General features: G+C 42.7%; 1 protein-coding gene across 3 annotated transcripts in view; it reads right to left on the reverse strand.

Annotated features, from left to right (window-relative positions):
* Nucleotides 1–1,969: 1,969 nt before the first annotated feature.
* The window catches only part of LOC124114079 (sialin-like), a 37,030-nt gene continuing 23,316 nt past the window's right edge, over nucleotides 1,970–15,683 (reverse strand). For all 3 annotated transcript variants that reach the window (XM_046474624.2, XM_046474644.2, XM_046474633.2), the window contains exons 4-10: nucleotides 14,294–14,381; nucleotides 12,882–12,968; nucleotides 9,144–9,277; nucleotides 8,658–8,807; nucleotides 6,160–6,292; nucleotides 3,991–4,232; nucleotides 1,970–2,696 (exon numbers count right to left, since the gene is read on the reverse strand). In XM_046474624.2, coding sequence (XP_046330580.2) covers nucleotides 2,403–2,696; nucleotides 3,991–4,232; nucleotides 6,160–6,292; nucleotides 8,658–8,807; nucleotides 9,144–9,277; nucleotides 12,882–12,968; nucleotides 14,294–14,381 — 1,128 coding nt within the window. In that variant the 3' untranslated portion in view covers nucleotides 1,970–2,402. The remainder of the gene's footprint in view (nucleotides 2,697–3,990; nucleotides 4,233–6,159; nucleotides 6,293–8,657; nucleotides 8,808–9,143; nucleotides 9,278–12,881; nucleotides 12,969–14,293; nucleotides 14,382–15,683) is intronic.

Below are 15,683 nucleotides of genomic sequence, written 5' to 3' on the forward strand. Positions count from 1 at the left end.
TATTCTTACTGCTGTATATTGCTGAGGAACATTTATCCAACAGTGGCACAGGTTATGCGTACAGACAGATACACCCAGTAGTATAAACGCAATGCATACACGTATAACTGAAATGTTCGTATCTGACCTACACTTCGTTAGAAACCAGCTCCAGTTATATAGTCCCTTCAAAATTCAAATATATATAGGAAAATAATTTTATATAAACTGCCAGGCAAAAACAATTATACACACTTAGTGGCTGAAAATGAACAAAAAAGAAATGGTTATTCCATGGTGATGTATTTGATATGGGTATCATAGTTTTGGAGCTGAAGTCTGCAGTGTTTTAGTGACAATGACGTTTTCAGCCAAATACCGTTTTGATAACGTTTGTAATTTTTCACTCAAATTCAATTTTAAGTGTATACTTTCTTTTGCCCGGCAGTTTATGTATTGGCACAAGGACAGGCAAATACGTGAACTGCTTCTGCGGGACGCCACGACGACATGGGAGCTTTATAAAGTGCGAGCATCGAGAAAATGTCGTACAATATACATTTATTAATAACTATTGTAAAGTCAAACTGAGGCCGCATCACTGTTTAATTTCAGATTGCATGTATATTTGTCATTTAATTATGACACGATATGCACTTAGGGTGTATATTTTTTCACTCCTGGTGTATCATAGAGGGGTGTGTGAGTGAGTGAGTATGGTTTTACGCCGCTTTAAGCAATATTCCAGCAATATCACGGCGGGGGACACCAGAAATGGGCTTCACAAATTGTACCCACGTCGGGAATCGAACCCAGGTCTTCGGCGTGACGAGGGAACGCTTTTACCACTAAGCTACCCGACCGCTTGTAACTACACAACGAATGACTATATAATGATACAGGATGCGTGAAACTACATGTTATCAACATAGAGTAATACCACACACTTCCTCATTAAAATTATTGTGGAATCTCTATCAGATGTACAAAAACGAGTTGGTGATTGTCATGACAACACCTGGTTGTGGTTAACGAGAAACTGACCATATATGGCAGTCACGCAGATAAACAACACATAACAATAAGAATAATTAAAATAATAATACATTTGATCTGTTTCTGATAAATATCAAAATTAAACTAACCAAACCAAACTAAAAACACAAAGGACTATTATGTTCACTTGAACGCCCATCACTGCATGCTGTAAAATAGATTACACTCATTTGTATAAAAATGGAAATGAGCGAAAATAAAACAGTTGTCAACAGTTTGTTTGTTGTTTAATGTCGAACTCCGCAATATTCCAGCTATATAACGGAGGTCTGTAAATAATCGAGTCTGGACCAGACAATCCAGTAATTGACATCATCCGCATCTATCCACGCAATTGGGATACGATGACATGCATCAACCATGTCGACGAGCCTGACCACCCGATCCCGTTAGTCGCCTCTTACGACAAGCATAGGTTGCTGAAGACCAATTCTAACCCGTAATCTTCACGGGAGCTGACTATGGTAACGATATGGAATGAAACTTATGAGGACAAAGATTCCTAATTGAAAAAAATAATATGTGAAACGATCATTAACCAATCATATATCACAGGCCATTCTTATCAACATCATACATACTTTAAGATTGTTCGTGGTACGGATTTCCCAATGTGCACCTGAAAGTGGTGATTGTGAGTTCGAATATCAGATTCGCCCAGGGTCTACATGCGCTTCGATACTTTAATATGGACTTCTGCTAGTCGTAGCGCTAAGACTGTATTGTCTAGTGGCCCCTGACTATGACTTCATGTTTGTCAGCACCATGCCCTTACTGGTGGGTTTCACCAAATGATAAATGTCTAAGACATGAATCACTTCGGGTTTTACACCCACATTAATCTGACAGACCCTGATATAGAGCGGCGTTAAACCCAACTCACTCACCCGGTAGAATAGGTCTTCAGCAACCCATGCTTGCCGTAAAAGGCTGGTCAGGCTCGCTGACTTGGTCGATGCATGTCATCGATCCCAAATTCGTGGATCAATGCTCATGATATCAATCACTGGATTGTCTGGTCCAGACTCGATTGTGTACAGGGCGCCGTCATGGAGCTGGGATATTGCTGAGTGCTGTGATAAACAACAAACCAAACCAACCACATCACCCAGTTTAAGGCACACCTGCCACATGACTGACAGGCCCTGGTCTGAGAAGCGGCGTAAAACATAACTCACTTACACAGTTTAAGACTCACTCCTCACAATTCCAAAATTAAACTGACAGGCCCTGGTCTGAGAAGCGGCGTTAAACATTACTCACTTACACACTCGAAGACTCATTCCTCACAATTCCAAAATTAAACTGTCAGGCCCTGGTCTGATAAGCGGCGTTAAACATAACTCACACAGTTTCATAATAACCACTCATACATCATGAGCTCTATGTATACTGCTGTTGCTCGATATAAGACGTTCTCCTTCTAAAATTTCCTTTTTGTGAGAATCCGGTATACTTTTGTTGGAAATAAAAAGCATGGTATCAAGTTCACGATTCTCGTCAGGCTTTTCCTGTTCTCCCACGACTGTTGTTGTATTTAGCTCAGCTGGAAAAGCCCATGGCTGAGCCACTGCCGAGGAGAAGAAGACGAAAACCACAGACCCCACAACGTTGAGGACGACCGCAATGTAGAAAGCTGTGCGCCATTCTTCGGGTGTGCCCTGAAATGGATGAATGGTAAATATTCTTGTATCGATATTATGAACATAGTTCGTTTGTCTGTTGTTTAACGCCGCGCTCAGCAATATTCCAGCCATATGACGGAGGTCTGTAAATAATCAAGTCTGGACCAGACAATCCAGTAATTGACGCCATGAGCATCGATCCACGCAATTGGGATACGATAACATGCATCAACAGAGCCTGACCACCCGATCCCGTTTGTCGCCTCTTACGACAAGCACAGTCGCCTTTTACGGCAAGCATGGGTTGCTGAAGACCTATACTACCCCGGATCTTCGAGGTTTTATGAACATAGAAAACAGATATTACTATGTATATATAATAATAATTATCTAGAAAGTCTAAAAGCGTCAGTGTCATCTATGATTCCGGTCCTGGATGTCTAAGGCATCGCATGGGAAGTTTCTGTTGAACAAGAGTGTGAGTGAGTGAGTTTGGTTTGACGCCGCTTTTAGCAATATTCCAGCAATATCACGGCGGGGGACACCAGAAATGGGCTTCACACATTGTACCCATGTCGGGAATCGAACCCGGGTCTTCGGCGTGACGAGCGCACGCTTTAACCACTAGGCTACCCGACCGCCCCTGTTGAACAAGATGCGGAATGACTGTTTCAGGGTAAAGGTTTGTAAGGGTACAATGGGAATGGTTTTAAGGAGAAGCTGCAGGGTTGATAGGTGAAGGTAATGGTTTGGAAATAAGGCGGTGGAATGTGAAGTGTTGCAGGGCGGATGGTTGTAAGAAAAAGGATTGGGTTGTGTACGGTGACGGGTTGTAAAGTGAAAGGTAAAAAGGTCAAAGGTCAAGTGAAGTGTGTCAATGTGAAGGCTGCAAGGTGAAGGGTTGTAGGGTGAAAGGTCATAAGGTAAAGAGTCATGAGGTTAACACAGTGAAATGTGTCAATGTGATGGTTTGCAAGGTGAAAGTGAATGGTAAAACGATGACGGGTAACAGGTTAAAAGTTAGAAGATAAGGGGTCAAGAGTTGCAAAGTGAAGGTAACGCGGTCACGGCTGTGAAGAGTTTCAAGGTGAAGGTTAAGCCTAGCGAGGCCAAGGGTCGCAAGTCGAAAGGTTGCAAGTTGGCAATCAGTTTGAGGACGCAAGGAAAAACTGAATGTATAAACTGTATTGGTCTACATGAGGCACTTATTAACATCATAACAGGATGGTAACAATGGCAAAAACCTCAAAATCAGCAAATATATTGCACAATACATTTAACAACATAGTCATTACGCATACACTGTATCAGTAATCGTAGATGGGCTTACCTGTGTAGTTATGTAACCGACTATATAAGGCGCTATTATTCCTGGCATAGAAGCCAATGTGTTGGAGAAACCTGCTAATGTCCCGGCATGCATCACCGCTATGTCGGCCATGTTGACGATGTGACCGCTGAAGCAGAAGGCGAACGTCCCGACAGCGGCGGCGATGAGAGCGACACCTACCAACGGGTCTGAGCAGGGGAGATGAGCCAGACCAAGCAGGAATACAGCGGGTATGAGCATGCCTGCGGAGAATACAGGGAACTCAGTGGGACCATCGGAAATAGGTGAGTGAGTTGGACGTTTCATGTCATGTCGGAATTATCTCAGCCATAAGGTGACGAGAGCGAATCAGACATGTGTGTGTGTCATCACTGATCTTCACTGATCTATTCACAAAAGTCCCATCGTTTTTCTATTTACGCCCAATGGAATCTGTTTCCGCGGATAATCGAGACTGGTTATTCTTTGGCGTTAAAGTTTTATAGTTAAGGAGTGAGTGAGTGAGTTGGGTTTAACGCCGCTTTTAACAGTATTCCAGTTATATCGCGGCGTGTCAGCTTAATGTGAGAGGAAAGCCCGAAGTGATGCTGGTCTCAGACGTTTACCACTTCGGTGAAACCCACAAGCACGGGTATGGTGCTGACAAACCTAGAAACATAATCGGGGCGAACCGGGATTCGAACCCACAATCATAGGTTTCTGGCGTGCCCAAGGGACGCAACTCTGCACAGCGAATCGCGGCGCCTTAGACGACTGGGCCACCCGTGCCCCCCTTATAGTTTAGGAAGTTGACAACAATGGACAGTTAAACGATCAGCAAAGCATCACATATTTCTGAATAAAAACTAACCAGTCCAAAATAAACACTCGGAGACAACTGTAATTGGAGTCAAGAGGAGTCTAGATATTAGACCAGACTGTCCATATGTGCTCTAGGGGATTATAAAGTTGTTTTGTCTTGTCTTACATGATATATTATTATACATGAAGTTCGTTATAAAGAGTTGCGTCCCTTAGACGAGTCAGGATCCTATGGTAGTGGGTTCGAACCCCAGATTATGAAATACGCTATAGACTATTTACGCTATACCACATTACATGGTCGAATCTGGACCAGGCAAACCTGTATCTACGACACCAGGACACGATGATACTCTATCAGCTAACTAACAAGCTCTGACCACCTGATCCAGCTTAGCGTCCTCTAGCTACCAGCGAATGCTGTGTCTCAGTTTACGTTGTAGAATCGTGACGACAGCCATATAAAATACAATATAAAAACACTTTCCAACCATTACTGGCTTATGGAACACGACAAAAAGCGTTAAAATACATTGTTTATAAAATAATTATTTTGAAGCACTATTTCATAATAGGCATTATTAAAGATAAAATAAAAATATAAAAACACATACCTCTCCCCCCCCCCCCCCGCCCCTTAAAAACAAAGAAACAACAACGACAACAACATATAATACCCTTAATAATATAATCCTTAAATAGTGAATATTGGTTATTAAGTTTAAGGGAAATTACAAATGTAATAATTTAGTTGTACTGTTCTTTGCTTAAATAAAGATTAAACATATGCGGCTAAAAGACTACATAGTTGTTTATTTTAAATGTAATAAATGTACATTGGTCAATGGTCAACATATAGTGGGAATAGCAGGTTTATATCCGTAACAAGATCAAATAAATGAATTACCTCAGGTCAGCCTAATGCTCACACGAGGAAAGAACATGATCTTCATCCGCTATAGCAGAATTTACATATTCTGTTATCTAAGGGTGTATGGCTGGTAACTTTGTTTGTTTGTTTGTTTGTTTGTTGTTTAACGCCGCACTCAGCAATATTCCCGCTATGTGACGGCGGTCTGTAAATAATCAAGTCTAGACCAGACAATCCAGTGACTGACATCATGAGCATGATCCACGCAATTGGGATAGGTGACATGCATCAACCAAGTCAGCGAGACTGACCACCCGATCCCGTTAGTCGCCTCTTACGACAAGCACAGTCGCCTTTTACGGCAAGCATGGGTTGCTGAAGACCTATTCTACCCCGGATCTTCGCGGTCCGGCTGGGAACTGTTCTAACCGGGTGTCGGCACAGTAAACACACGGTACTCACTCCTACACACACACAAGCCACACATCAGCTATTACCCAGAGTGTTCATGACCTTCCTGACGCCGCTCAGACTGAGGAAGCCTTTCGTTGTGAGATAATCCGACAGCGCCCCAACCGGCAACACCAGGGTAACCAACACCACGTACGGGAGAGAGGAGTAGAACCCGTTCTGCAATACAAAGCAGGCTGACATGAAGAGAAGGCACATGCGTAGAAACTATAGATCGGCACTAGCAAAGTTTAGATGTGGCGTGGCTCCTATTCGAGTGGAAACCGGTCGATACGAAGGTGTACCTGTCAACAACAGAAAATGTTTTCACTGTAATGACAGCGTAACAGACGAGGTCCATGTTTTGTTTCACTGCGTATTATATGATGATATCAGGGCAACTCTTTTTAATGAATGTATTGCTAAATCTTATAATGTTTTAAATATACCTGATATCGGCAAACTTTGTTTAATTTCCAGTGACTCCAGTGTGTGTTTTATACTTGCCAAAATCTGCTTTTTAATTCTTAATCGTAGAAAACATCTTTGATATGGATAACTTTTTACTATATCATCTTTATATCATTTATGTATAAATTCTGTGATAATTCGTCTCTCATAATTCTATTGAATGGTTCTGTACATTTAATCTATGTCAAGTTGTACAAAGCTGTTTTATGTATGTACAGGAGTGAGACGTTAATAAACTATTGTCTGTCTGTCTGTCTGCGTAGATACTGTCGGATTACTCTAAGTAGACAAAAAGTGTATGGATAACAACTGCTTTATTATACTGTAAGATAATCACCAGAAACAGAGAGCACACTAACTTCTATTATCAAATCAGACAGTAAATCAGCCATCGCGGGACATACCAGCAGCTGTCCCAATCACAACATCAATTGGGAAAACATCCAAATCCTCCCCAACAACCTCCATGACTTCACAAGAAACCTAGCAAAAGTTGTCAAGAATCGCCGACATAAGCCTTCTATCAACAGGGATCAAGGCTATTTCATCCCATCCGCCTACTATGACCTCATCAAGTAATCCCACCTAATAACTTAATCCTGTTTAATTGGCTTCCTGTTTAATTGGCTTCCTGTTTAATTGGCTTCCTGTTTAATTGGCCTCCTCATCGTGTGTTCTCTGTCCGTCAAGTTCAACAACAACAACAACAACAAACGTTTATTTCGCTTCAAGGTCATAGCTATGACATATTGAAGGTACAAATGGAGATTTACGGTGACACGAGGCAGGAGACGGACGGGCGTCAACTATACGTTTAACTGCAACAGACTCTTAAATTTAATTAAACATCTTGAGGATTTCTTTTACATGTCCACAACATCTTCCTTCCGTTGTTTTTAGTTACCTACTCATGTTAATCCCTCTCATGTATGATAATGGTTGTTACTGTTAATCCTTCACCTACCATGTAATTCTGTACCTTGCTCATTATTCAATTTTGCTTGACAAATGTATAAGGATCTATACCGAAACGTCGCTATGACAACATATGAAAGAAGTTGTTTTTCATAAACTTTCTTTCTACTTTATCACCCATCAACTTCAAACAGTTGCCTATCAAATATGGCATTATTCTAACATAAGGTGAGGTGAGGTGAAATGGGATTTAACGTCGCGTCCTTACTTACTTACTCATATTGGAGATTTTTAACGTGCGCTTTCCGACAGCAAGCGTATGTCGCACACGGGCCCGGTCCGGCCATTTAATGTGTTTCCGAAAAGGGGAAAAGTGAGTTTGTGCAATCCAGGAGGGGGGTTTTAGGGGTTGCTTATATAGTAATTTTGAAATTTTTAGATTTGGAATGAACGTCGCGTCGGAGATTATTGCACTTATATAGCAAAATGCATGCACGTGTATGGGAGTGTGTGTGGCTGCTTGTACTAGTCCGGACTGGTGCCGATTTATAGTGCTACCCCACCGAAATACCATGTCGCAGTTTAACATGAATACCTCACTCAGACACAGTATACTGGCTCCAAGCCAACCAGTAGTTGTTTTAGCCCCTTAATACCGAGCGCCAGACAAGTACCATCTCTTAACGTCTTTTGGTATGACGCGGCCGGGGAACGAACCCCGGACCTTCCGCTCTCCGGGCGGACGCGCTACTTCTAGACCACGGAGGAGGTCTATTCTAACATAAAGAACAGAGGCAACAACTCACATTATTAATCTGTCGTAATCACAATGTATGTTACTATCCCTGGAATGTTGAACTAAAGCATTAATGACAAAAGGACCATGGATTTGATAAAAGTACCAACACAGTAAGTTACGGTTATAACGAACTCTAAGAGACCACTACTTTTAGTTCGTAACAACCGTAGTGCGTTACAAGCAAATATACAGCATATATATAGCAAATGGACGGGACCAAAAACAGTTCGTTATATCCGTCAGTTCGTTATAAGCGTGTTCGTAATAAACGTATTTTACTGCATATGTAACAAAACATAGCCCTGAATGAATAAAACATGATTTAATGTGTTAATTTGAGTATCCCGAAAGCAGTAATACCGATGTGATGTCAAACTTGAGGATCTCGTTGAGGAAGGTTGGCGCCTGAGTCAGTATCATGTAGAAAAAGAAGTTAGCGGTCATGTGGGAGAACACACACGCCCACACCGGCCGGGACGACAGCATCTGACACCACGGCGTCTTGTACGTCTGCAACGACAATGGAACCGTAACAACACACTAATATGACGGAGTGTGTATGACTTACTTCAGCAAAATCGAACGATGTCGATCGAGTGACATTGAACACCAGGCGTCAGTTTGATTGATTGACTTCTTGTGACACATTGCACAACACCAGGTCATAGAAACATAGAATGACTTACTGAGTAACCAGCCAAACCAATGGTCGATGAAGTGAGCACCAATGCAAGCCGGCGGGGCATGTCAATACATTCAGCTGGGCAATTGTAAAATATTTCAATAGTGAGCATGATTGTAGAGCCATTGTCTCCATTGTTATCATTTCTGGCGAGATATTCTTACACGCTTGGATTTCACCCGATCTCCGATAGATGTCTCAATGTATTTCTTTTCGGCCTCGCTAATTCCCGGCATCTCTGACGGAGAATCCCGACTTACGAGTAGCCAGACGATGCACCAGATGACGGCCAGGCCACCTGTCAAAAAATAAGATAAGCGTGAACGCTACAGCGAAAACCAGTCAAAGCTTTGAGAACGACATTCACGAGTTTTGAGAGTGAAAGTCAAATGAATGGATTGATGATGGTCACCGCTATACGACGCTGCAAAATCTAGAATAGAACACGAGTCTTTGGGATGACGAGCGAACGCCTACCCACAAGGCTATCTCACCAGGGTGAGTGAAAACACAGCAGTGTAATTACTTCGTGTTAACGTTGGTTATCGTTTGAGATACAAAATCCACTATCAATCAATGTAACTTGCCAGGCAAAAGGAAGTACACACTTGAAAGCTGGATTAGACCAAAAAAAATAGAAACCTTATCAAAAACGTTACTTGGATATGTTGCCCGTTTCAAATACATCATCGTCAAATAACCATTTCTTGTTTGTTTAATTTTCAACATGGGTGTATGTTTTAGGTAACAAGAACAGGGCCCAGTAGGAGAAAAATGTTACTTAAATTGACAGGATTTCGCATTCATGATGTACGAGGAGTAAAATTGGGATATCTATATACTTTAGAAATTAGCTGAAATGTTGCTTGATTTGATGATATGTCAATTAGGTAGGAAAGGAAATAGCATGATACTGGTATAGATACTGCTTTAGAGAAAAGGTTGCAGTGGTTTCAGATAATCGCGTCTAAGAGGAAAAAAAACAACCACAAATTTTCTTTGTTTGTTTTTAACGCCGCACTCAGCAATGTTCCAGCTATATGACGGCGGTCTGTAGATAAGTGAGTCTGGACCAGACAATCCAGTGATTGATCTCATGAGCATCGACTACGCAATTTGGGTACGATGACATGCATCAACCAGGTCAGCGAGCCTGACCACCCGATCGCGTTAGTCACGAGTCGTCACTTATGATAAGCATGGGTTGCTGAAGACCTATTCTAACCCGTCGCATTCTAACTACGTTGACTCCGCACATTGTAGCAGTTGATATTGATAAAGGGGAGGTAGGGTAGCCAAGTGGGAAATGTGATTGCTCGTCACTCTCCGGATTCGATTGTCAAAGTGGGTACAATGTATGAGACTAATTTTTGTTCCAAGCACAAGAGTTTCAACCCCGTGAGCCACGTTTCGTTCACCTACAGCATGACCGTGGTTGATTGTACGAGCGCTTTGTGAATTCCGTCCTCACAGTGCTATTCTGTTTCCCTTACCAGGTCTGGGCCTCGCATGAATTAGGCCATACTTTCTTAATTTTATGTTTCACGTACTTATTGAAGCTTTTCCACACAAAGTCGGTCGAAATAAAAATAAAAATAAATGGCTATGTCTTTGGATGAAAGTTATTCTGCCGTGGAGTCAAAACTGCAGCTGAATTCTTTAATCACCGAAGGTGATGTAGAAATGGAGTTTATACATAACATTTAATATTGTATAAGAAGGTCTATATCACTAGCGGGAGACATAATAAAAATAAATATTTATATGTTTAAATTATTTTTTTACCAGCTGATTTTCAGTAGGGGCGGTGGGCCCGTGAAACGAAAAGTAAAAACATGTGTGGCCTTATATCACACGGCGACGGTCTGTGGCCGTGATGTATACAAGAGTTATGCCATCTTTTCTTCTGCAAAATGCATCCTTAAAAAAAGCATTTCGAGAGTAGGATACATCACAGTGAGCCCAAATCCCTTGCCTGTGAACCCCCCTTAGTACGGAATCCCCTCTTTCTGGGCACTTCCTGTTGTGAACGGCTATATTAACAATAGACATTACTACATACGCGACCATTATTTGTTAGCCCATTTCCCTGAGAACGGCATCGTCCGGATTAGGGGGTTTAACTGTACTTCTTGGTGCTGCCAGCCTTGGTAAAACTAATGCCTTCTTGATATAATTTTTTAAGCATTTTATATAAAACAGCTTCATTGACATTCCTGTAAAACGGCGTTATTTCTGTGGCTTTTTCAAAGCAGGAAACAATTTTGGGAGGATAAAGAAAACAGTTTTCTCAGAACACCCAGCATACCCATTGAACAGTATTTTGTGTGTTTACAAAATCTTCTTATCGAGATTAGTAGCAACATGTGCGGCAGGTGTTGCGGTCTGTTAAATGGGAGATGACATCATTTCAATTTTTCTACAATTAACAACAGGTTTTCTCAAATAAATGTAAAAATTATAGCCATTATTTCTCCCTGACATATTTAGTGAATGATATGAACAGAGATCGTAAAGGCCGTACTATATCAATGACTTAAAATTGTCGTAGCGCTGAGAAGATCTAACGCCCGTACTATAAGACTGACATAAAATAGTCGTAGCGCTGAGAAGATCGTAACGCCCGTACTATAAGACTGACATAAAATAGTCGTAGCGCTGAGAAGATCGTAACGCCCGTACTATAAGACTGACATAAAATAGTCGTAGCACTGAGAAGATCTAACGCCCGTACTATAAGACTGACATAAAATAGTCGTAGCGCTGAGAAGATCTAACGCCCGTACTATAAGACTGACATAAAATAGTCGTAGCGCTGAGAAAATCGTAACGCCCGTACTATAAGACTGACATAAAATAGTCGTAGCGCTGAGAAGATCGTAACGCCCGTACTATAAGACTGACGTAAAATAGACGTAGCGCTGAGAAGATCTAACGCCCGTACTATAAGACTGACATAAAATAGTCGTAGCGCTGAGAAGATCGTAACGCCCGTACTATAAGACTGACATAAAATAGTCGTAGCGCTGAGAAGATCGTAACGCCCGTACTATAAGACTGACATAAAATAGACGTAGCGCTGAGAAGATCGTAACGCCCGTACTATAAGACTGACATAAAATACACGTAGCGCTGAGAAGATCGTAACGCCCGTACTATAAGACTGACATAAAATAGTCGTAGCACTGAGAAGATCTAACGCCCGTACTATAAGACTGACATAAAATTGTCGTAGCGCTGAGAAGATCTAACGCCCGTACTATAAGACTGACATAAAATAGTCGTAGCGCTGAGAAGATCGTAACGCCCGTACTATAAGACTGACATAAAATAGTCGTAGCGCTGAGGTCGCTTCGGAGGATATGACCCAGCCCCATGCCGGGGTGTTTGCCCGACCCAGCTGTTGTAGCTGGCACGTGCTTTTTTGGCACCCACCCGGATTCTGTTCGGCCGCTTACCCCTCTAACACAATACCCGGAATCTCCAATTCAAAAAACAACATTTGCACAGAAGAACTCCGAGCCACGGCATGACGGTGAGTGAAGTCTAGGCCAGTTTCTGACATCCGATACTGCAACAGCGGTTCAACCCAAACCGTGCAATTTCATTATACATCATATTTGCTTAAGCTGAAGTGGAGAGGTGTATGGCTGATATCAAACGGAAGCTAAAGACGCTGAAATCTGAGATCACGTAACACGAACACTTAACCAACGGTTTTATATTCATATTTACACAGTACTTTATGTATGACATACATTCTGCGATGCCCTATTTACGTTCTATTGTGCGATTCGTTGTTTCCAGCCATCATGATCAGAGATGTTGATATAGGTTTCTTCCAAAGTGTTCCAGAGTCCATGTGAACACCATCAGTATACATGCGTCTTAAAGGGACTCACCCACTACATAGAAAGGCATCTCCCAGCCGCCGTATTTGCACAAGAGTCCGTTGATTGGAAACGCAACAGCATGTCCGAACTCACCACCTGCGTGGGAAAATATGATTATAATCTTGTAATGCTAATTCTTGGTCATAAGGACCCCCTTGTACACAACTAGACATATAAGCATTGAATATTTCATATGGTAAATGACCGTGAAGATCCGGGGTAGAATAGGTCTTCAGCAACCCATGCATGCCGTAAAAGGCGACAATGCGACTAACGGGATCGGGTGGTCAGGCTCGCTGACTTGGTTGATGCATGTCATCGATCCCAATTGCGTGGATCATGCTCATGATGTCAATCACTGGATTGTCTGGTTCAGACTCGATTATTTACAGACCGCCGTCATATAGCTGGAATATTGCTGAGTGCGGCGTTAAACAACAATCAAACAAATCATATTGTAAATGTAAAACCTAGTATCACAACCATGCAGATACATTTAAGGAAACGCTGGAAAACACATGCCGTAGGACTTCACAATACTCATGTTCATGGACACCTATCTCGAAATAGACATTTGTTCCATGTTTTCTTACAAGCATATCCAGATCTTCTTGTGTACTTTAAGACAAGCATATATAGATCTTCTGGTGTGCCTTAAGACAAGCACAAGTGTGCCTTAAGACAAGCATATCTATATCTTCTGATGTGCCTTAAGACAGGCATATCCAGATCTTCTGGTGTGCCTTAAGACAGGTAAGTCTAGTCCTTCTTCTGGTGTGCCTTTAGACAAGCAAATCTAGATCTTCAGGTATGCCTTTAAACAAGCACATTTAGATCTGTTGATGTGCCATAAAACAACCAAATCTAGTTCTTCTGATGTGCCCCAAGACAAGCAAATTTAGATCCTCTGATGTGCCTTAAGGCAACCAAATCTAGTTGTTCGTCTGATGTGCCTTAAGACAACAAAACCTAGCCATTTAAAACATGTCGTAAGGCGAGAGTGTAAACATTTGATGAACGGTGTAGTGAGTCAGACCTCAGGGTGCATAGCGAGAACTCCAGCATAACACTACCCGTGCGCCGGAGACATCTCCGTTCAATGGCCTTCTTTAACTGATATGGACACAAACGATGAGAAAAGCAGTTACATAAACTCTCCTAGGTAGGTATTTATGAAAGGACCTGTTTCAACGGCAAACATATGAATATCGGGTCATAGTTTTTCAAAAGCAATTTTCAAGAGAATAGGCTTGTGTGCAAAGTCTAGTTGCCGAGAACGATGACAAACTTATAGTATACGAATCTTCGGAACTCGCGCGTATTTGATGGCGTCTGTTGAAGGACATCTCGTTTTACCCGTTCATGATTTGATTGATCCAACAGGTGAACACAGGGACTACGGTAGAGCAGGCAATGCTTACCGGCGTTCGTAGTAGAGAGAAGGCGGCTCCATTCCTCGGGTGGAGCCCATCTGGACCAGAATACAGGACCTGATGGAAACATCACACTCTGGGGAAAAGATTGTACCGTGAGAAGATGTGGACAGGGTGGGTAGTTTACAGCGAGACAGGATGGAGAGGGTGGGTAATATAGAGTGAGATAGGATGGAATGGGTGGGAAAAGTAGGGTGAGATAGGGTGGAGAGGGTTGGTAAATATAGAGTGAGATAGGGTGGAGAGGGTGGGTATTATATAGTGAGATGGGGTGCAAAGAGTGGGTATATAGTGAGATGGGGTGGATACTGTGGGTATTGTATGGTGAGATGGGATGGAAAGGGTGGGTATCATATAATGAGATGGGGTGGAAAGGGTGGGTATCATATAATCAGATGGGGTTGAAAGGGTGGGTATCATACAGTGAGATGGGGTGGAAAGGGTGGGTATTTGATCGTGAGATGGGGTGGAAAGAGTGGGTATATAGTGAGAAGGGGTGGGGAGGGTGGGTATTATATGGTGAGATGGGGTGGAAAGGGTGGGTATTATATAGTGAGATGGGGTGGAGAGGGTGGGTATATAGTGAGAAGGGGTGGGGAGGGTGGGTATTATATGGTGAGATGGGGTGGAGCGGGTGGGTATATGGTGAGATGGAGTGGAGAGGGTGGGTATATGGTGAGATGGGGTGGAGTGGGTGGGTATATGGTGAGATGGGGTGGAGAGGGTGGGTATCATATAGTGAGATAGGGCGGAGAGGGTGGGTATATGGTGAGATGGGGTGGAGTGGGTGGATAATATATGGTGAGATGGGGTGGAAAGGGCGGGTATATAGTGAGATGGGGTGGAAAGGGTGGGTATATGGTGAGATGGGGTGGTGTGGGTGGATAATATATGATGAGATGGGGTGGAAAGGGCGGGTATATGGTGAGATGGGGTGGAGAGGGTGGGTATATAGTGAGATGGGGTGGAGAGGGTGGGTATATGGTGAGATGGGGTGGTGTGGGTGGATAATATATGGTGAGATGGGGTGGAAAGGGCGGGTATATGGTGAGATGGGGTGGAGAGGGTGGGTATCATATAGTGAAATGGGGTGGAGAGGGTGGGTATTATATAGTGAGATAGGGCGGAGAGGGTGGGTATATGGTGAGATGGGGTGGAGCGGGTGGGTATCATATAGTGAAATGGGGTGGAGAGGGTGGGTATTATATAGTGAGATAGGGCGGAGAGGGTGGGTATATGGTGAGATGGGGTGGAGCGGGTGGGTATCATATAGTGAAATGGGGTGGAGAGGGTGGGTATTATATAGTGAGATAGGGCGGAGAAGGTGGGTATATGGTGAGATGGGGTGGAGCGGGTGGGTATTTGGTGAGATGGGGTG

The sequence above is a fragment of the Haliotis rufescens genome, unplaced genomic scaffold, assembly GCF_023055435.1.
Source record: "Haliotis rufescens isolate VD_foot unplaced genomic scaffold, xgHalRufe1.0.p SCAF_4, whole genome shotgun sequence".
NCBI classification, from domain to species: Eukaryota; Metazoa; Mollusca; class Gastropoda; order Lepetellida; family Haliotidae; genus Haliotis; species Haliotis rufescens.